The sequence below is a fragment of the Rutilus rutilus genome, assembly GCF_951802725.1.
Source record: "Rutilus rutilus genome assembly, chromosome: 13".
Lineage (NCBI taxonomy): Eukaryota > Metazoa > Chordata > Actinopteri > Cypriniformes > Leuciscidae > Rutilus > Rutilus rutilus.
In genome coordinates, this window is record NC_140218.1 from 15,900,664 (window position 1) to 15,923,252 (window position 22,589).

The 22,589-nt window shown below is 37.9% G+C and overlaps 1 protein-coding gene across 1 annotated transcript; it reads left to right on the top strand.

Annotated features, from left to right (window-relative positions):
- Positions 1–723: 723 nt before the first annotated feature.
- Positions 724–16,315, top strand: tamalin (trafficking regulator and scaffold protein tamalin). The gene is made up of 8 exons (XM_084427512.1): positions 724–1,144; positions 4,737–4,789; positions 5,653–5,707; positions 8,986–9,088; positions 11,212–11,305; positions 11,924–11,990; positions 13,582–13,648; positions 15,669–16,315. The coding sequence occupies exons 1-8, from the start codon at positions 935–937 to the stop codon at positions 16,169–16,171; spliced, it is 1,152 nt and encodes a 383-aa protein (XP_084283638.1). The 5' UTR covers positions 724–934; the 3' UTR covers positions 16,172–16,315.
- Positions 16,316–22,589: the final 6,274 nt, after the last annotated feature.

Genomic DNA, 22,589 nt, shown 5'->3' on the forward strand with positions numbered 1-22,589 from the left:
AAGTTCACTTTCTCATAGGCCTACCATTTCTGGGCTACTAAAACTAGTTTTTTTATGTACAGGCCTACACCAAAATACTCAACTGAAACGAGAAAACTCATACTTAACTCATATAATTTCTTAAAATAACCCAAATATTAAATCAATATCAATAGTAAAATGTTCAAATATTTTTTAGTAAAATTTTGCAAATATTGCTTAATTATATTTGGTTGGCCTTTATTAATTCAAGGTTCACCAAGGTTTACCAGTGGTTCTCGGTCAACAACTCAATGATTCGAGTCAAGAGCCTCTCTTACAAACATGTGCGATTCGAATGAACCGATTGTGAGCTTTTGAAGTGAACCGAGGAGTTGAATGATGTGGCTAAATATAAGTTACTTTAATATCCAAACACAAAGATATTACAAATAAAATTTACTGGAAATGTTTATTGTGTAAGTTTTATCAACTCGCATACAAAACCACAGAGTTGGTTTTAACAAATAGCTGTCAAACTACAGTACTTTTCAAGTCTTAATTCACTCTTGATAATAGTGTTTACTAAATCCCTTAAAATGTAATCGTAAATAATACTATACTTCTACCTGCAAAACCGTTTCAAGTAATGGTCGTGCCTGAAGTACATCGCTTTCTGTGCATGACGGCCAATCGCATCGCTCCAATTGTGTGTCCCCGCCCCCTTTGAATATAGCAGGGTCGCTAGGTCCCTCCCCCTTTTCAAGTATTTCATTCTTTCACATGTGCTTTCCTTAACTCGACGAGTCTGTCCGCAGATGCTGTTGCTGCTGCTGGGCTAGAGAGCTGGGGATTATTGCACAAGTCAAAGTGTAGGCTGGTGCCAAGTGGGTGTCTTCTCACCCACACTCAGTACTTTCCATCTCTCGCTCTTCTTTCATCCACTGTTTCTTGCTTATTGAGTGACACGCGGACTATGAAAAATATGACTTTCCGACGCGTAAAGAAGCTGAACTCAAACGAGCCGGACAGCGGGTCGTTGTGTCATGACAGTGGAGATATCTACTTTACCTCCTCCAAATCGGACAGCTGTACTGTGGACCGTGGACCCTCAAACTCCACTGAGGTGTATAATTATAAGACCCTCGCTTACTCTGGAGGGACCCTACCAAGGAACTTTAAAAAGGTTAGAGCGTTTCATTTTATTCTCGAGATTCGAAACGCTGTATTTGAGTCCATAAAAGTGTTTCATGAACATTGGCAGTTTACACGCAAAGTGATCCGTTTATGATATTTACCTACCTTTTAATTCCCAACTGGAAAAAAAAAACTTTTTAGTCCAGCATTAGAAGGATTTTCCGGGCTTAGTCAGCCTCTCTATGGTCAAACTGGTATTTTGAGTGGTTTTAGAAGAGTTCTGGACACTTTTCAGCTGGTTAGACAAGCTAAGGCTGTTTGTTAAGGAAATCCTGCTAAAACATTGTAAACTATGTTATTATGATTTTAGCTGGGTTAAGCTGGTCTGGCCAAACTAATGTTCAACTGGTCTCGCTGGGAGACCAGTTAAGACCCAGCACACCAGTTTGTTTTCTTCAGCAAGGTTGAGCTGTAGTTTCCACTGTTAATACTAAATTCACACTTATATCAGCTAATAGAGAGAAAACTTTAGAAGTAATATTACACTTGTTAGCCTCTTTGATATCCTGCCCTCTATGCACATCTTGAATGTATTGTATGATGTTGCCTGGCCTTAATTAAGCTCAGAAACAACAGTCATGTGAGTTTTATTAGAAGCAGGCGAGTTTGATTAGTTTAAAATCACATAAGTTGAGCTCTACCTCTCATCATCATTGGCTAGATCTGCACATTTTGGATGCGTCCCTTATTAACACACCTGATTCATATCATCAGCACATTGTTTGATGCTCTGAACTGGGTATGAGACATTCAAAATGTGCAGTGCAGGAGTGACAACCACTGTTGAAGGAGTAGTTAAAGCAATGATGTCCTTGTTTGAGTCTTGTCCTGATGGTTCAAGCAGTTGTCACACTTTGCTTGGCATGTAAAGAATTTGTCCATCACCTGTCCATCAGTGTGCACCTGTGCACCCATCAGCATGTGACGGTTCCTCTGAAGAACCTCGTTTGCATGTATGCATATGAGCAGTCATGCGAATCTTTAGGAGTGACTACTTTTTCATTTCTGCATGACTCTGATTCACTATTGTTCATCAGATCACTCATTTCATGCTATAAAAAGTAGAGATTGCAATGCCATGACACCACTGTGTATTCAGCAGGAAATACCAGTGTTCTGTGGTAAAGAACTAACTTATTTTATTCATTGTTTGCAAAAATTTGCTCAAGGTCAAAGGTTTGTATACTTAAGTTTAGGTGAGGAACAAGAACAAGAGGAAAATATTGTCACGTGAATCATTTTATATTAAACATTTATTAATAATTATAATTATTGTTATTATTTCAAATTCGATTTCCATTTGCATATCTGAAAATGTATTCCCACTGTATTATTATATTTTATTAATATTAATATTATTATTTATTAATAATTATAAATAATGCACATTTGATTTTCACTTATCTGAAAATGTTTCACCTGTATTTTATCATTATTATTAATAATAATAATGCAAATTACATTGATTTACATATCTGAACATGTTTCCCTGTATTGTTGTTGTTATTACGCCAATTTGTAATATTATGGACTATATAGATATATCTAGTATAAAGTCTCCCACACTTCCTTCCAAATCCAAAGAGAGACATTAATCTGCTGCTCACCTCTACACTCGGCTTTGGCAAAAGCAGTTGCTCTCCTGGGCTTTGACCATGCAGATGTGAGCCTGCTTGGTTTTGGCCCTTGGGTTTAGACACACTGAAGTGCGTTTCATGGTCATTCATGGTGTAAAGTGTTTCCCGGTGCCTTCGGACCACCCACACACAGGTCTTACTCTCTTGAGTAACTGTAAACAGCTCATATGTGTCCCTGCTGAATTTTGGGCCTGCTCTTTAACAGTCCACCTCCTGTGTGGCCAGCCAGGCCGTTTTATGGAGCCTGACCAAGTGTCCGGGGCAGAGGAGCCCCCTCCGGATTGTCTGTGACCTTTGTGGTGTGGAACTGAATTTACTGCAGAATTGAAAAAGCTTGAGTAAACGGGGGTCAGTGTGGTTTTGTTGTTGATCGTGTATGGCTTTTGAAATTCAAATAGCTCTGATATGATCTTGATATCTCCGGGTAGCTGCATGTCTGGTGGCAATCAAAACAACATCTATAGTCTAGTATGTGTTATGGCTCGGATATTCTTAAAGGGATAGTTCACCCCAAAATTTTTTCACCCTCATGTTGTTTCAAACCTGTATGGCTCTTTCTTATTCAAATTCAAATTCAAATTTAAAAACTTTATTGTTCATACCCACAGGGGTAGAACATTGTCTTTAGACAAAGGCTCAACAAACAATAAAAATATAACATCATAACATAACATCAGTTTTAAAACCTACTACATTAAGACCTACACAATTTCTTGTGATTCATCTTAAGATCCCATTTAAAATACCAATAGTAGTTGGAATTTTTTTTCCGCCTAAGGTACCTTTATACCGTCTGCCAGAATAAAGTAACTGATATTGTGTTGAACGTAAAAGAAGATATTTTAAAATGTTTCTGTTTTGGTTGGGTTTTGTCCATGCATTGAAAGTCAATGAGTCCAATGCTTTGTCATTCAGGTTTGGAATGACAGGAGGGCAAGTCAATTATGATGGTTTTCATTGTTGGGTGAACTATCCATTAAAAACTGTGGTGCTGTGTGGTTTAAAAGAATTGTGTGGTATGACAGCAATTTTTCAGTTGCCATTTTAAGGTCAAAAACAACAGCTCCTTCACAGCTGCTTGACTCAAACTAGCCAGCAACGTTTAAATGTTGTATTTTAATTTGCAGAAATGAGTCCTAAACAAGGCTTGCTCACAGTGGAGTACTACACGGCAAGATTTGGATTGTAGGGCAGGGTAGGTTTATGAACAGTTCTCTGTATCGTGACTCCTACATTTTGCGTAAACGCCGGGCCACAACAGGGTATTGTGCGGCGGAGAGCTTTGCTTCTCCATCCAACTGCCCCCGAGGGACCCTCTTAGTTACATGGAAATAAATGAAGTCATTGAGGGGACCCTACGACAATTCTCAAAGAGTACGAAAATAAAGAAAGGCAACGTTTTACTAGCTTAGGAGGGTTCTTGCACAAAGTGCACTCTGTGGAAAGCTGAAGTTGTTGGGGTTGAGGTAGAGCCCGATTGAATGGGCGTCTGTCAGAGCGGGCGTAATATGAATGAATACTTATATCTGTTTTGCGTTTTGGGTTGGGTTTTCAAAGTTATCAGCCGGAGCATCAGGGCAGTTGTTGTAGAACATGCCAGAACCAATCTGGCTGCATCGTAGATCATCCTTGTGATAATTTCCAAGACATTTACTGTAAGTAAACCTGTAGTCTGGAGATAAAATAAGATCAGAAAGCCGTGACAGGAACGGTTCAGAAAAGGCGTCAGACAGACATGCATTTCCGGTTATTTGTCTGCGATTGTCATCCGAGCTGTTAAACAACATATGTGTGAGATGAACACATTGAGCACAACCTAAAGACCTGTTGATCAAGGGGGATTGATCAAGTGCACAAGGGCAGATCTTCCAAAGGTCACAGACACTAATTTTCTTTCTCTTGTCTTTCTATCTTTCCTCCTCATCAATCTGTCTTGCTGAACAGAATGGTGGGCTGCAAAAATGGAAGCCCCTCTCACAGTCTCCAGAACCACAAAGGTAAAATTGCCCCGCTTTTCTTCCACCTACACAGATTTGATTGGCGTATGCATGCGTCATCGTTATTTCCTTAAAATACGCTTGATTTATTTAGACGGTTATGAAAACGTCAGACCGTAGTCATTCACGCCTTTTACAAGGTGTCATGGAATAAAAATAACCCCCTTTGAACAAACGCAATTATAGATTTATATAAAGGGCCCTGTTTCAGAGGACTGAATGAATGAAATGAGGCCTGAGTGAATCTGTGAATAAAAAAGGAGTGTGTGTTGGATCGGCCAGATGGTCAGATATGATCTTTCTTGACTGTATGTATGTGTCTCTTTATTATTGAGTATATGCAATGCATATACATAATTCATGAGTGCCTAATAATGTACGAGTGCTTTGAGAAAAACAGGGGTCTTGTCATGTAATTTACACGTTTGAATCCTGAAATTGCTTAATTGTCTAGACAACTAGTATTATCAACACAGAAGTCATCTCTAGATTAAAGTGCACCTCTGTTCGGTGGTTGTTCTTATTGAGAAACAAAACGCACTGTGTTAAGTATGAAACTGAAAGTATACTGAAAACCAAGTTTGAGAGTGAGCTGTTCAGATATCACACTTAGTATTTGGTGCTTTTTTACTTTTTTCACACGTTTACTATTACGCCATAAAGACGTATCCTCCAAAATAGCGGAATCATGGGGTTGATTATGCATTTCCTCTGTGATCTTTCATCATCCTTGTTCCTGTAAGCATTGATAGTTAGTCAAGCTCATAGATTGAGACTAAACCAGTCAGACCATCTCTGTATAGCAGCCCTTTCCTCTATTCATATTAACAGAATCCCCTCTGTTTTGCTGAATTTCCTTCCAGGAAAACGGTGATCCTGGAGAAGAAAGAGGAGGAGGCCTTTGGCTTTGAAATCCAGGTAAGAGGGATTTAGACACTCTGTATGCAAGACTTATTATCTGAATTCGTTCATAGCATTTGTACTGGTGAAAAATAATGTAAAATCTTTCTAAAGTGATCTAGGGTACGTTTACATGACAATGATGTACTAAAAACGGTAACACTTTATTTTACAGTGTCCACGAAAACGATTAAGAGCGCTGTATTATTCATGCCAGGCCAGTATTTGGCGACGTCACTTCGACGTCAAGATCTTCAAGTTCTCGTTTTTGTAGTTTACACAAAGATGATAACGGTATCGTTTTCAAAAACGTGCACTTTGAAACCCATTTTCACAAGTTAGCTTTTTCAGGCCCCCAAAATGCCATTTTCGTGTAAATGAGTGGTCAAAATCATCCATTCCTTTTCTATTTTTAGTTGAAAACAGGGGCTTGTAAACTCCCCCTTAACTTGTACATGTGGGTGGGCTGCTCAGGATTAAATAAAAGCAAGACCTTGGATGAAGGATCTCTTCATTGTTAAATTGCTGTTATATTCAGCTTCAAGGTCTCACTTGTGATTAAACTTCAGTGGATGGCACCTCATTTCAACAGAAACAAGTATTAGCTAAGGTTTCTCCACATATAATCCAGTTAGTAAATAATTCCAGTAAAAAAAGTGCTTGTCTTGTAATTTATTCCTCACAACACTCACTTTATCAAAGCCTGAATACTCAATGTGGAACCGATTATGACCTCAGCATTTGTAATTATTTATTCTGCTTCAAAGCAGTAGGTCATTTGTTGTGACATATGTGCCAGATAGCTAGTTTATATTTAGTAATGTATAATAGTTCAGATGCAGGACGGAGGACCCCTCCTTTCCGGCCTTGTCCTCCAGTACAGGATATGACATCAAGTTACTGTCACATGATATGTCGACATATCAAGAAATGAATTGTTTTCTGGGATGGCGTGCTGTAGACAACATTATTTGAGTCTCTTAGCAGTTGGGGATACGGTTGGCCGTATCTACTATGTAAATATGTCTGTACTTTGCATCTCCTGAGGCGCTTGGTGTCTCAGAGATTCGTGTAAGCATTTGGAGTGTGTGGGAAGAGGAAGGAAGCAGGCTATTCCAAACATTTGAAAACACTTTATAAATGATTCACTTTTCAGAGATAGACATTTGCTTTTTTTTCTCCTAAATGAGTGATAATCTGGAGTTCAGACCTTACAATATTGTATCAGGTATTTAACACCATAGTGGCTTTTCTTAAAGGGACAGTTCACCCAAAAATTATGTTTTCAAAATGTACTCCTCATCATGATATTTGAAACCTGTTTACTTCTGTAATATATAAAATAAGTTATTTATAGCAGAATGAGAATGTCGAAAAGGTCTTTTCCATACAATGAAATGAATGGTGACTGGCTGTCAAGCGAGAATATCGGCTAAAATTTCAGTACGTTTCTCACATAAATTTGTTGCATGGATTTAGAGGACTTGAAATATAGCGCACAAGTCATATGGACCACTTTTATGGTGCCTTTTTGGACATTAACAGCCCCAGTCCCCATTCACTTTCATTGTAATGGTAAGGAGCAGTGTGAGCCCTCTTTAAAACATAATCTTTTGTGCTCTGCTGAAGAAAGAAAGCCATAGGGGTTTGTAACATCCAGAGGGTGAGTAAATGATGACAGAATGTTAGTTTTTACGTGAACCAAGGCAAACTTTATGAAGTCATCAAAAGTTTAGTCAGATTCACCTTTCTTTTGACAAATTGAGGTTTAACAGTGTCCTCCGCTCACTAAGCTGTTAACCTCAACAACAGCTTTGGGTTTCAGTTGAGGAAATGAGCACCAACATCAGCCATCCTCAAAGGCGTTGAAATCAGGCGTTCCTACGCATTTTACACACTTAAGCAATTGTCATTCATTGTGAAAGTGAACATCGTGTGAACGCCTTAAAGCCACAGCTTGTCTCTTTGGTGACTAGTGTAAATGTTGCATGCTACAAAAAACATTATGGCTCCACTCACATCAGGAAATGAACAGCAAATTGAGACGCTCATTTGAATCTACACGTCAGTAAACCGAAGATACCACCGATATAGGCACCAACATGCAAATGATCCTTTCAAATGGCGTCAGTATATCAGTGCGTGCGTCTTGAACTGAGTTACTGATTACAGTTATGGTGGAAACTGAAGCTGATGTTTTGCATATCAACTGAGTCTCTTCCTGCTCTGTTTTAAACTCTTGCTGTGTAGAGTTGCATTGTATTCTTAACTAGAATTTGTAGTGTAATTCTCTAAAATATCTCACACCACTATGATAAGTTATTGCCACTTAACATCCTTCACAGTTTACACAGAGATCCAGGTGCTAGTCCACTGAAGCTGACTTGAGTTGTTTTTATTGCAGAATAGATGAACTGTATAAGATCTTAATGATGCAAACTACATTTTATTGCTACTGCTAAAACATTTTTTTTTAAACATAATTTACAGTTTAAAACAATGTAATCCATCCATTTTGAAAACCACTTGTCCTATGTAGGGTCGTGGGTATATTGTATTTTATTGTGTTATAATATTTTGTATCCATCCATCTAATTTGCAAACCGCTTTGTCTATGTCGGCTCTATTATATTATATTATATTATATTATTAAAGGTAAATGTAACTTGCTCTACTCTGGAAATCTTTCCTTTGACTGAATATCATTCTCACTCTGAAATGCTCCACATTAGAGTACAAATGGAAGTAAAATTTTTACTCCAAGAAAGCACCCTGTATCTCTTGCTAACACTCAGAAATGGTCATCAAATATAAAATGTTGATTAGCCCCAAAAAATGTTTAGCCTCAGTCAGATGGCTTGGAGTTGTCCTGCATACAGATCAAACATCGAAATGACAACAAAACACAGGTGTTTCAAATAGCCTAGTTTCGGTGTGGCTTGTTTATCAAGGATGTTTGCATGTGTGTAAACGTCCTGAAACCGTTCCTCACGTTCAGCTTCCTTTTAAGCCATTGAGTCTGTAAGTCAGTCTTTGTGAAGCCGTGCAGGTCAACATTCTAGTCATTGAGCACTTGATGGTGTTAAGCCACTGTGGAAATGCTATCAGACCTGATTTAGCAATGCTACGTCGAACAATAAGTCCTAGTATTGAAGAAAATGGCACACCTTTACTAGCTAGACTATGATTCATTTTGTTTACTTAAGTATAATCTGAATGCATATCTATAAATAACATCACCCTCTGTACAAGAGGCCGCATTGTTTACCACCCTTTTTTTTTGTGTGTGCCTGCAGACATACGGACTGCATCACCAGAGTGAGAACTCGGTGGAGATGTGCACCTTTGTTTGCAAAGTTCACGAAGACAGTCCTGCCCAGCTTGCAGGCCTTAAAGTCGGTAAGTGTGCTCACATTAACACCACCCTTAATGTTTGCTCATTCAGTCCCGCTCTAAACCAGCATTTGACACAGAGGCTAGAATATTCAGAGTAGTCCTCGGGGTCAAAGGGAGTACATTTCAAAGCAAAAACAAGGATCACTTTCCTTCATCCACCTCTTGAACGTCCTGTTTTGTAGTAAAATAAACGGGAGTAATATTTCAGAAGGCTTGCTTTCTGACTCTTAGATCTGTCGATCTGTCAACAGCAGAACAGTTGAGTGACAGCCCTACTGTTTAAGCAAGAGCAAATATCACAGGTCAGCACCCACGTAGACAGGTGATTTTTACTCTTTCAAACTGTAAAACAGAATACAGTCGAGTCACTCTGGGTTTTTTTGTGTGGGCTGCATGTTTATATGCAAGCTCTATTTGAATGTGCTAGGTTTTTTTTCTTGAACATTTCTGTTGTTCCCCTTTTGTTTGAGCTCTTATTGTACTTGGCATAAATCTTTCATCCTGACATAAATTAAATGGAGCTGTTGAATGTTTTGTGTGTGTGTGTGTGTGTGTGGACTTCAGATGCAAAAGCCTCTAAATGCCATCTGATATTTTCTTCTAAAATGATCATTTTTATCAAGCTTGTATGTTTATGTTCAGTTATTTCACTTAAATGGCAATGAAAATGACCTATTAATTGTCATTAAAGTGAAATTACTGAACTTAAATATACAAGCTTGATAAAAATACTCATTTTAGAAGAAAATTGCAGATGGCACTTAGAGGCTTTTGCATCTGAACTCTTCTCACACACACACACACTGTGTTAAAATGTTTGGGGTCAGTAAGATTTTTTTTAAAAATGTTTTCAAAAGACTTTGGTCAAAAATACAGTAAAATCTGTAATGTTGTGAAATATTACAATTTAAAGTAAGTTGTTTTTTTAAAAACATTATGTATGTCATTATTGTCACTTTTGATCACTTTAATGCATCCTTACTTAATGCAATCCTTGCTTTGAACAGTAGATCTGTAGTTAACATTACTTAAAGAAACTAATTTTGCTCAACGTTAAATTAATCACATCTCAAACGCTACAACAGCGGTTCGTCATGCATGTAAACTTGCATCTTTGTGGTAGTTTAATCCTTATAGAAACTTGTACGCAACTTTATTTAGAAAATGTTGACAAGTAAAACAAGATGGTTTTCTAAAAATAAATCTTTGTCTTTGTGCTATAATGCCACATTCAGGATTTTATGAATTGTTACATCTTGAAATTTTAGATATGCAGAATCTGCATTCTTCTCTATAATCTCTACAAGAAAAAAACACCTCTGCATCTAAAATATCCATTTGCACTGTCCTAGGATCAGTTGATCTTCTCCTAGTCCAAAATATAACAATTATGATTCATAGATAAACTGATGAAACAGGAACTCCTCCTCAGAGTTGCTGTGCGTGTGTGTTGGTTTCGCTTCCTGCATTCCCTGCATGCTTTGCGCTATTGTCGCCTTTGGCCTGTCTCTCAAAAGCACATGACCTCATCGTTCTAAGACAAGAAAACCCCAAACTCTCCTAGGACAAAAGAAATTGTTTCATTACATATTGATGTGTGAAGTCTATTTGTCATGCGCGAAGCAAAAAGAAAACAAGAAGATGGTAATTTTATTCCAGTGGAACACAAAAGGAGGTGTTTAGCAGAATGGTTACGCTGCTTTTTTCTGTACAATGAAAGTGAATGTGACGTCAAGTTTTAAAAAGGTTAAAATAAAGCACTATAACAGTAGTCCGTTCAACTTGTGCACTATTTTAAATGTTCAGAAGCCAAGCAATAGCTTTCTGTGAGTAACAGACTAAAACTGAATGGGTTCACTGAAAATGTTTCCTCTGAACTCTTGCGTAGCACTTGTGGTCACCATTCACCTTTATTGTGTTGAAATTGGACATTCTGCAATAAGTGTCTTCTTTTGTGCTCCTTAGAAGAAAGTCAGTCAATACAGGTTTCAAAATAGATGAGGGTGAGTAAATAATCATGACAGAATTTATATTATTGGTTGAAGGCAGCACAGCACACAAAATGTTAGCATACAGTTTCCAATCAAATCAGTTCTCAGTTGAACACTCTTCTCTGGGCTTTGTAGGAGACACGATTGCCAGCGTGAACGACACTTCTGTGGAAGGCTTTCGACATAAAGAAATCGTCCAGCTCATTAAATCATCAGGCAACGACATTAGGTATGTAGACGTTCAGTGTTCTTCCATGTCTGAAAAGCAAAATAGTCACATTTCCCCCAAAATAGAATGGTTTTAAAAGTTTAAATTGAAACTAAATTGTTTCAAGTGTACCTGTGGTCTTTTCTGATTAGCTTGAAGAAATAGATCTGCTATTACTTGATTGGAACCACACTTTCCTTCCCCCCGTTTATTTTCTGTTTAATAAAAGATGAAAGGCCAGTGAAAATGAACCTCCATTTATAAAGTGTAGATGCGAACCACATGAATGCACAGCAGTTCATGCCTTCCCTCTCCACGGCTTTTAACTCAATTATTTCCACTTTTAAACATGGGGTTATGCTGTAAATTTGAGTTTACAGCAGCCCAGTAAAAAGAGGTTCCTGCTTCATATCCATATCACCAGTGCCGGTCTTGAAATCATATACATTTGGGGGAAGGGGAGTTTTAAATTACCGCTAAGCTCATATTCAGACACGTTGTGGTCTGAAGTCTGTTTTAAAGAGCTATTTGACTTTAATTGGTGTGTTTATTAGATTGAAGGTTTGAAGACATGTAATACTGCACAGTATAGGAAGTGACTTTGTCAAGCAACACTGTTTTATTTTGTTCCTGTTCTAGGCTAGAAACGGTCTTCAGCAACTCTATTAGAAAAGCAGAATTGGAAGCCCGACTGCAGTATCTAAAGGTAAGTCACATGCATGTATCGAGCAGCGTGTCGTTTACAAGTGTTGTAATGTAAGCCCAGCTCTAACACAGCTGCCCCGGCCTGGCACCAAACACTAGTGCTGACCACACCTGTTTCCTCTCACACCCCACCTGTTCCAATGACAGTCCAGTCTTAATCCGCACATACCGCAGTACAGCTGAAAAGAAGCACGGCACATTTTTACATTCCTCAGGACGGTCTCATATGTGTAAGAAGATGCCTTGGCTATAAAGTTTAACCACAAAAAGAAAACGGTTTCATTTTGATACTCGCTCCTGCAGTTTTTGAGAGTTGCTGAATCACGGTGATGGTGAACATGGTTATATATGTGTTCATGTCATATTTGCTACACAGCTCTTTTGAATTCACAGGTGTATATGATGATGTAACTAGACGGGTAGAGTTTTGCAATTGTTGATTGGAGAACTTTAAACCAACATGTTTTGGCACACACACCCTTGTCATGGTTGAAAGAAAATAATTTATTTAAATGCCAAAAAAAAAAAAAACTCATTTAAAGTCAACCAGTGGAGTAGTAAACTGAAATGTCTAATATCTACCAATTAATCAAATGGATTATGGGAAAATAATATTGGCCATATTGGTAATCAGACATAATTAGTTTCCCCCCTGTTTTTTTATTAAATGTTTAATTTAGTTTTACATTTAGAGTACCAGAGATGTGCCATCATGTTATGCTCACGCTTCAGTGTTTGCTTCAGAGTTATTGTTAACTGGAACGATTAAAAATTTAAATTTCCATTTAAGTTGAAGTATTAAAATTACTAAAACTGTGAATAAAAATAAAATTATTAAAACTTATAAAAAAATAAATAAAAAAATGGACAGTCACATAAAATAACTTTAAATTAAACTAAAATTAAAATGAAAACTGAAAAAGTAAAAGCCAATTCAAAACTATAATAGTATATAAGTAACACTTTAAGTTAATTTTTAAAAACACTAGTTTAAACACTGTTAAATGTAATCTTTTGCAAACCCTAAAATTAATATTAATTTTTCACACCGTACATTATAATTATGTGCTTCTTAAATGTACTTGTCTTGTAGCATTTAAAACAATTGATTTTAGTTTTAATTTTTATTTATTTAAACAAAATAGTATAGAATTATTATCGGCCGTTTAACAGTTATCTCCCATAACATGAAAATAATTATCTGCTCTTGACTTTGAATATCGGTGTATCCCTGTGAAATGCCTTCCACTGAGTGTTTTTTTTATTTTTTGTTCTGTAGAATAACAGATAAAACCAATCGAAACCACAATAGTTACAAAAAGTAAAAAAAATCATGAAAGACCATCTTTTCATTCATTACTTTTAATGAATTATGATTAAAAAAATTGACCCCGACAACAAAGAACTCTGCATTTCGTTCAGATTTGATGGCTTGTTGATTCGAGAAGTAGCTATGGAGAACTGAGAGCTAAGTCTGACCTCGCTGACCACACACTTCCCTGTTCTCTATGATGATGATGGGAAAAAAGTAAATGAACAGACCAGCCAAATGACACGTGGAATGACTCTTACTGTGTCTTTTGTCTCTCCAGCAAACCCTGCATGAGAAATGGGATGAATACAGATCGCTAATGGTGCAAGAACAGCGGCTTGTGCATGGTGAGTTTTAGCACATGATAGCAATCTTGCTAACCCAGGCCTTTCAATAAGCCACCAGTTGCTAATGAGGTTGTTTTAATAGCGTGTAAAGGTTGGACATCTGAGCACTTCTGCATGTATTTATGTGCCGCAAAACACTTCCTGTACGCACAAGGTTGCTAGACACTTAAAGAGTGTGATAAATGAAGAGAAAACATATTTAGAAGCATATGCTAGTATTTTTCCAGTATGACTAAAGCTCAAACTAAATGCCTTAGTATACCAACATAATACAATACTAGTCTGCAGAATCTCTTAAAGATTATTTTTTTCCATAACTTGTTTTTTTTCAGACGAGTGGAAAGAAAACATGCAAAATACTTATTTTATCGCAATTCATCTATTTGTGCACAAAGCCAGAAATGGCCATTTCAGTAGCTCTTAACATACACCAAACATTTAACTGTTTTATTTCTATCAATGTATGTAAAGGTTCTTTTCAGAGAGGTTTGTTTACATATAATTTCCCTGATTTTCATTCCTAAAAACATGGTCTTTTTTTCTTTTTTTTTTACAGTATGTTCTGATTTATGGAATGATAAAGAGATATCAAAAATCCCTTCGACTCTATAGGGCTTTTCACACTTAAGGTCACAATTAACCCTGGGTCATCGTAAACCCCGGGTAAACGGAATCCTTGCTTCACGTTTCACATTGCTTATAAATTACCTGGGGTTAACAAATTAATCATTGGCATTCTTTCGCTGCCGTTTCATACTGTACATTCCTAATCCCGGTGTTAACGTCTATATTTGTGGTGTCAGTGTCTCTGATTAGACTAACGCCCCCCCCCCCCCCGCACACAATATGTTTGCATAACGGCTCTAGCATTGCGCATCCTCATATTATATATTACCGAATCAAGTTTTTTATCTGAATGGACTTTTCGGACTATGAGAATAAAACGGTCTCTTCTTCACTCCAATTGTGTCTTCAGTCACTATTTGATATTTTTGCTATGGTTACTCTCAGTGGCTACGTTTACATTCACAACTTTTGTTTCAGTCGGACTGAATTTCGATTGATGAATCTGAATGTAGTGTTTACATGAAAGCGAAACGTGATCAGGTTGATGTGCGCATTTATATGTCTCAAGCTTTATATCGGAATCGATTTTTTTGACATGCGCACACTGCACGAATGTCCCAAGTTTCCTGCTGTTTGCGCATACTAACTATTCTCCTACATTGGTTCTTTATTTGTTTTAAACAGCAGACTTAATATTTATCCATTTCTGGTCATAATTTGGAGTAAATGAGCATATGAACCGTTGTGCCGTGCCGTCGTCTGTGGATGAGAATCCGAAACAAGGACTGGTGAGACGTTGTCCTGCTCCACTTCACAGACGCTGAGGAGTGAAAGGAGATTTTTAGAATGATGGGACACTCATTTATATGACACTTTATTCAACAGGAACAGCTCGTTCTGCGCGTCATACGTAATTACGCTATTTCAACGTCATTGCACATGCACACTTGTGCAGTCCTTTCAGTTTCGGTTTTCAATCCGATCAAGTGTTTACATGTTCTCTCGATCGGAATAGAAAAGGAATAAACCACCCCTTTCAATCGGATCGAAATTCTATTCGGATCAAGCTCAATCGGATCGATTAAAGTGTTTACATGAAGGCTTTTCAGTCCGATTTAGCCGTCAATCCGATTACTATCGGATTATTTATACGTAGCCAGTGTGAAAAGTCCTTCTGTCAACAAAATGAAACCTGGTTTTATCCAATGTTCAGATTTCTGTGCAAATTTGTACATAAACTAGATAATGGCTTATTTGCATATTTAAACATGACATTTCAGAAAACTGGTAATACAATTTTTTTTTTTTTTGCATTTCTTATTATAATCAGTCAACTGGGGAAGTATGGTGATATCTATTAAATTATTATAATTTTTTTACTCTGTTCAACTTTGGTGTCTTGCTTTAAAACATTTCCAGAGGTTAATTTAGCTATCTGTTTTCACTCTCACAGGCATCGTAATGAGTGACGTGGCTGTGTACGAGTCTCTGGAGTCAGCCGGCGTGTACGGTAGTCTGGGAGCTCCGAGCCCCGCGGCCATGCGCGCGTTACATGGCACCGATAGCACGAGCAGCAGCGTGAGCCACCTCAGTGCCGCCACGGCCGAGGACGATCCACTCTACCAAACCTGCATCTACCAGGGGGAACGTGGCAACAACACCAGCAACGACGAGCTCGACACAAACCAAGAGAAGACTCAAAGCGGCCGTCCACGGATCACCAGACCCGCCAGCGAGCTCTTCGCTACTGCCAAGACAACCCTGACCCGCAGCGCCAGCACACGCAGCTACATGAGGGGCCCGGCATCGTCCTCGGTGCCTAATGGAGAAAAACAGCAGTGCGGAGGCTTCAGCACACTGCAGCGCAAACCCAAACAGAAGAGCTTCAGGCGGAGGCTGTTGAAGTACATTCCCGGACTAAACCGACCCCTGGAAGAGGAGGAAAGCAAACTGTGAGAAACTAAAACAGACTAAAATTCAAAGACTCACTTAGCCAAAGACTAAATGTTTAAAACGTGAAATGCATCCAAAAAAACAAACTGAAGACCAAAATTGGAGGCCAAGACAAACCAAAGAATCTAGTGAAAAAAATAAAAATAAGAGCCTCGTTCATTTCCACTGTTTGGACAGATTAGAAGTAATTTAGTTTTGAGTGTGCCAAAAGTTTCAAACCATTTGCTTTAAATCTGAATACAAAACATTCACACAAGATTGGTTTGGCAACTTAAATGTTTGTCTAAAATGCTGAGTAGATGTAGATGCGTTTCTATTTGTTGCTGGAATATTGTTTAAAATTCTATAACCAGTAATATAACAGTTAACAAGACAAAAATATGGTGAGAATGTTGACTAAAATAAAACGACCAATTTGTCTTAATTACTTTGTCAACTCCTTAAACTTTATTAACATTGTTTAACTTTATTTCCTGGTGCACATTTTTCATCTAAATCAAGAAGTAAATGTTTGTACATATTTTGTTAATGTTTAAGTTATTTATTTAAGGTTTTTTTTTTGTGAATTTTTTTTGTGAAGTTTTTTTTGTTGTTGTTTGAAAATGTACAAAATGAAGAATTGTTCTTATTTGATCATTTATATTTGCAAATACTTTGGCCCTGAAGGATATTTAATAAGTGCCTGTTGGCATGTATGTGTAAATAACTTTTCTATTTTTTGAAAAATAAAAGGATTTTTCCCTTAAAATTTCTCTAGTGTGCTTTTGTATGTTGAATTCATATTGCCAGTTCTCAGGTTATTTTTCCCAGAAGTCCACTTGACAAATTCCCTGCCATTTGAGCACAAGTGTTCTTATTGTGTCGGACGTCTTTGATTTCTTCCTAAAATATTTTTCTTTGCACTTACGATACCGGCAGCTCATACAAAAGACTACAGCCTAATGTGCTTTCCTAACCTCAAAAACAACAGCTTCCTCTGGGGCAGAGACTGTGTGTTTTGTAGTATGAAGGGGCTGGTTACATTCCTCTAATGCTTGGCTCTGTGAGACCTTCAGTGATGTCAAACAAATTCATTGTAGGGTCGCTGTTAGGAATATGCATTGGAATGTGCATCTAAAGAGTGACCCCAGGATTCCAGACCACAAGCCTTGATTCTCTTCCTTTAGGTCAGAGCTGAACCCTTGCCCTCTGCCTGCACACACAAACACGTTCCCCCATGGTGCTTTGACAAGACACAAACCGCATCATCATCCCAGTGTAGCGCCTGACCCTCCAGGTCACAAAATCCCCCCCTTTTCCATGGCTCTCTTTACGTTGTTTCCCTTTTGTCTGCCTTTACAGCCGGTGCCCGTTACGTCAGAGCCTCTTTGGATGGTCGCTGGTGTCAGTACTGCGTAACTCCCTGTGTCTTGATTAGCTATTGTTTCGTCTTCAGTTACAGAGATGGGTGTGTGGGTAACTTGTCAGCTTAAGACATAATTGTGTTTTTGAGCAGATTTCGAAGGCTGAAGTCATTTCAAGTCATGAGGATTGTAAAAAAAAGTAAGAGCATAATTAGTTTGAAGACAAGGGGACCTAAAGCAAAGCCATGAATGGGCCATTTAATGGTTGGCCAAAACAATGGGCTGACAGTGGGTTGCATGTAATTAGCACAGCAAGAGAGATGGGAGCTTGGTAGAGACGGGACACTGGAGTTTGTTTATACGTGTATTTAGCTTTTACTTGGGTTTGTTCTAAACCACTAGCAAAAAAAATTAAACATTGATGTGTAACTTGTTTGGACTGATACTTATAATTTATTAAAAAATCTCATACAGTATTTGCATTAAAGAAGCGACCTGGGGCACATGAACTGGCCAGAATATCAATATCAGAGAGACTTGATAGTGGACTTTAACATGGGCCACCACCAAGCAACCACCAAACAAACGTTAAGGACGTGCTAAAAACCTTTTAGAACACTTTAGCAACCACATAGCAACGCTTAACCAACCACCCACACCCTTGTAACATTGCGATAAGTTCTGCACGTATTTGTGCGTAAAATGTGTGTATAAAACATTTTTATGATTCAAATTTGATCTATTGTGATTTTTATTTTCATAATACTAATGAAAATCATATTTTTGTAATCATTCAAATTCGCAAAATTAATCAGAATAAACTCAATCTACATGTACGCGAAAACAAGCACGAGTCAGACCGGTTAATTTGTGCGGAAGGCCCTTATATGGATATGTTTGGACTTGTTTTATGCAAATTACTACCTTCAGGCACGCGCCCCATTTTGAGTTCATCAACATTAAACTATGGTAGGAAATATGTGTGCGTAGGCCACTGTTGTGATGATTCCGGTGGAAGTTGTGCACGGAAACGTAAGTCTGTGCACATAAATACATTTGTTTGCAGTCATTAATGAATGAGGCCAATTATAGTCTTCATAAAGTCTAGAGGCGGTTGTATAGAATGTGTGTTTAACATGGGAAAGTCGGTAAACAGTATAAAAAGTCAAGAGGCGATTAGGCCTAGCCTACATGTTCAGCACCAACAATAAAACCAACATATATTTGAGTTAATGGGGAGAACGTTGAGAAAATCAGTTGTTTATGCACGACGACTTTTCTCCCCAGACGGTACAACTGAACTGACATGCAAAACATTGCCATTGACGATACTCCAGTTTTCTGAACTGACTGCATCCTTAATACCGTTTCCAACATTCACACAAAACAGTCTGTGTCTGTGGTCTATGTGCATGTTTTTAATTAGAGCGTGTTATACAATAACTTGAGAAATAGGCCAGAATGCATTGAGCTTCTTATGCATTGAATTATCCTGGTGAAATTAAATACAACTATTGGCCCTGATTTTTAAAGCATAAAACTGCTATTAAAAATAAGAAATGGAAGTCTGTCTGCCAACATCACTATGTATGCAGCCATGTTTTTTCATTACTATTTTGTTGTCTTAGCAACGTTTGTGAGTTTGAATAAACAGCTCATATTTTCACTGTATGCATCAGCTTTGTTCACACTGATATTATGAGAGCAAAGCTTAATTCTTTATGGGCGAAAAGGACCCTTGATCAGTGTGGTGTGATGTGATATTAATGCCAGTTATGACAGGAAGTAAATGAGATGAGGGTGTCTGGTTGAAACCCAGACGGTCTCTTTTAGAGCTTCTAGTGTCTCAAGGGTGCTACAGATTTGTGCAACAACATCCCTCCAAAACGGCCAATATCTGCATGTATAGTAAATATATATGATTACATAAGTATAAGAGCAGAGAGGATTTTCTAATCCCCATCCATTTGCACCACTTTAGTCAATAGTATTACTTCAAAATATTTCAAAATTGATTTGACCCTGTGTAAAATGACTATCACACAATAAATATAATCTATTTTCCATTTTTTGCAAAAAAAGATTATCGCAATTATAAAATGTCGATATTACAAATAATATTAAACATTAATTGAGAAACAGTAACAATCATTAAATCTTTTTGCTGACAAAAAGTGCAAAAGAATATTGTAGCAGCCCACTAGTGTGTCTTGTTGCATGTTGCTAAGGAAGTTGAATGGATTGATGAACGTGGCATCTTGGCGAGCTCACATGAACATGAGAGAGTACAGATACTCAAGTCACATGTGCAGACAGGATGTGGCAGAGAGATTGCGAAGGAAATGCATCACAATGCAAAGCTCTCTGGTGAAAAAGAGACTGTTTCTCTTTCCAGAGAAAGAAAAGTTTTTATCTAGTTGTCCCATTTGAAGGGGATTCACAGGATATTATTTACAGAATGTTTCGAGATTGAAATCAAAGTAAAACCTCTTTTCCACCTGAAAAGTTCCCTAGATTAAAACAAGACGTTAGTCAGTAGTAGGCTACATCACTTGAATTTTTTTTACCTCAGTAATTACCAACAATGTCATTGGTGTTTTTTCCCAGTTTATTTCAGTAAACCTATGCTGATCCTTCTATTGCATTTAAATAATGGAATGTAATCTAATTTAAGTTAAATACTTTGTCACCATAAAATCAAAATTGACAATAATTATTTTTATGGAATATTGCAGTATTTATTATAAATGATTTATCTGATTCTGTGCACATCTTTTGTACATTTTTTTACATGTGCCCTTGTTATCTTTAATCAAAATAACATCATCATCATCATTTCTTCTCTTCTCTGATGATGTGTTCACTGGCATTAGGGCGGGACAACCTGTCACTCACATAACATCACAGCAATAGCAAACCACAACCATACAATAAATTCCAGATGGACAAGGAATAAAAGTTTGCAACTTCCGTTTAATGCCAACTTCATACAAAATAATAATAATAATAATACAACACAGTGGTATCATATTTAAATCAGTTGATCTCAACCTGTTTGACATCAAGGCCAGCGCAGCACTACAACCACAATGAAATGACCCTTCACAATAAATAATGCTTTACAATGAACTCTTTTAGAGAGCTACATATGGCAATTTATCTGTTCATTAAAATACCTTACTCACAAAAACTGCACCTCTGCGTTCCTCAGTTCTTGCCATCTCTGAAAAGCCAAGCCAATGTTGACTCTCGTTTTATAATGAGCTCTGTCATGTTCTCTTTGTGCAAGCAGACTCTCCTCTGTTTGCCGTTTTTTGTTTTTTTTTAACAAGTGATTCCCCAGAGGTTTGAGATTGTCATTCTCACACCGTATACATGCATCAAAGTAGGCAGAGCAACTTTTCTCAATTTATGGATATGACGAGACACGCATGGACGAGTCACACAATATGCAATTCTGCACAAAAGGCATCCCTAAAATATAAACACTTATAAAAGGCTTACCATAGTGAATCAGGGTAAGACAAAAACATGTTTTGGAAGAAGAATTTATGATGTATTGACTCATTTAAAATTAGTTTATTTTGAACCAAAAAAAAGTTACATAGTGCACCTTTAAGTCATCTTGAGGCCCCCTTGGCAGTTTTTTTAGGCCCCCTGGTGGGTCCAGCTAGCCTGGTAATACCAAACTCTGCTACTTCGCTTTGCTTCGTAGACGAGAGTCTGGCATATCATAATTGAAAAGCGTTTTCTTTCTCGCGGGGAGGCGCTTGTCGGACTCGGAAGTTTAAAATCATTGGTTCCCGTAAGCCAATCACATAACGTTTGGTTATGGCGTGTGTTATGCGCATGCTCAGCCGCATCTAACTTCCACTGTAAACACATGTATGATGCGAAAACAAAACCATCGAGCGAAATACCGGAGTGAACATGGCTGTGAACGACTTTTGCAGATTATGTGAAGTAAATCTACGCATCCACGGTCCAATCAGTGTCTACGTCACGGCTCTCAGCCCGCCCTCTGTTCGTTGATTGGCCGGCTGTTTTCAGGCCGGAGAAAACGGAAAGCTATTACGCTTTCTCAGACTGAATACAGAAGCGAAATGAAATTGAGCGGAAGTAGGAAGTCTGACGTAGTCAGGCTAGGGTCCAGCCCCCTGGTTGTGAAACACTATTGTATCATGGCAGCAGGTTTGGCAAAGCCAAACATTACCTGGCATTTTCTATGTCAAAATGTAGTTGCTAACTGAAATGAAACATTGCATTAATTCAATGCCAGTTTGCAAAAGTAAATGTGTGTGAACATCATTGAGCACATTAACCTGTAAAGTAGGTGTTGTTGAAAGCCTCTGTCATGCCTGAGTGAGGACTCAAAAACAACATAAAGTACTTTCCTAACTACTGTCCAAGCTCCGCACCGACTCACTCTTTCCACACACGGTGAGGGTACTACTTCCAGCTTATTGCCTGAGACAATATTCCCTCTGTCTACAGGGTTTAATATGACTTTGCCTCCCATAGCAGGTGAGTAAATAATGGCCTCATAACAACTGAACACATTCAAAACACGCATGTGCAGCTTTGTTATTTATGCCAATAGAGAATTAACCATCTCTGCTTTTTTGTTGTTGTTAACAAATATTGATTAAATAAATATTTAATTTATTGCTCGATTGGTAATGTTTCTCGTATACACTAAGCAAGCTGTTATTCAGGTTAACACATCTACAGTACACATTCATTCCAGTGCCTCAGGCTGTAACAGATGTGTAAATGTTTGTTAATGAGCGTTACTCCATCTCTCCGGCCTCTCTGTCTGTCTTTCCTCTTGGAACAGTGAAGCAAAAGGGTCAGTTAGACTACAACGTGTCTGCTGATAGCAGAGATTAAGAACTGGAGACGTATAGACAGCTGCACTTCAGCCGCTCTCAGTGGAGTGAATTAAGAGCAACCTGCTAACAAAATGGGAAGCTCTTCCATTCACATTAAACCCTATGGCTGTGAGCCAATACACTTATTAGGATTGTGTGTCTGTGTGCATACACTGTACAGGTGAAATAACTGAAGCCAGGATGTGG

Coding starts and splice junctions, on each gene's coding strand:
- tamalin (XM_084427512.1), top strand. CDS start 935: ATGAAAAATATGACTTTCCGACGCGTAAAGAAGCTGAACTCAAACGAG. Junction 5,708..8,985: donor CCTTTGGCTTTGAAATCCAG/GTAAGAGGGATT, acceptor GTGTGCCTGCAG/ACATACGGACTGCATCACCA. Junction 11,306..11,923: donor TCATCAGGCAACGACATTAG/GTATGTAGACGT, acceptor TTCCTGTTCTAG/GCTAGAAACGGTCTTCAGCA.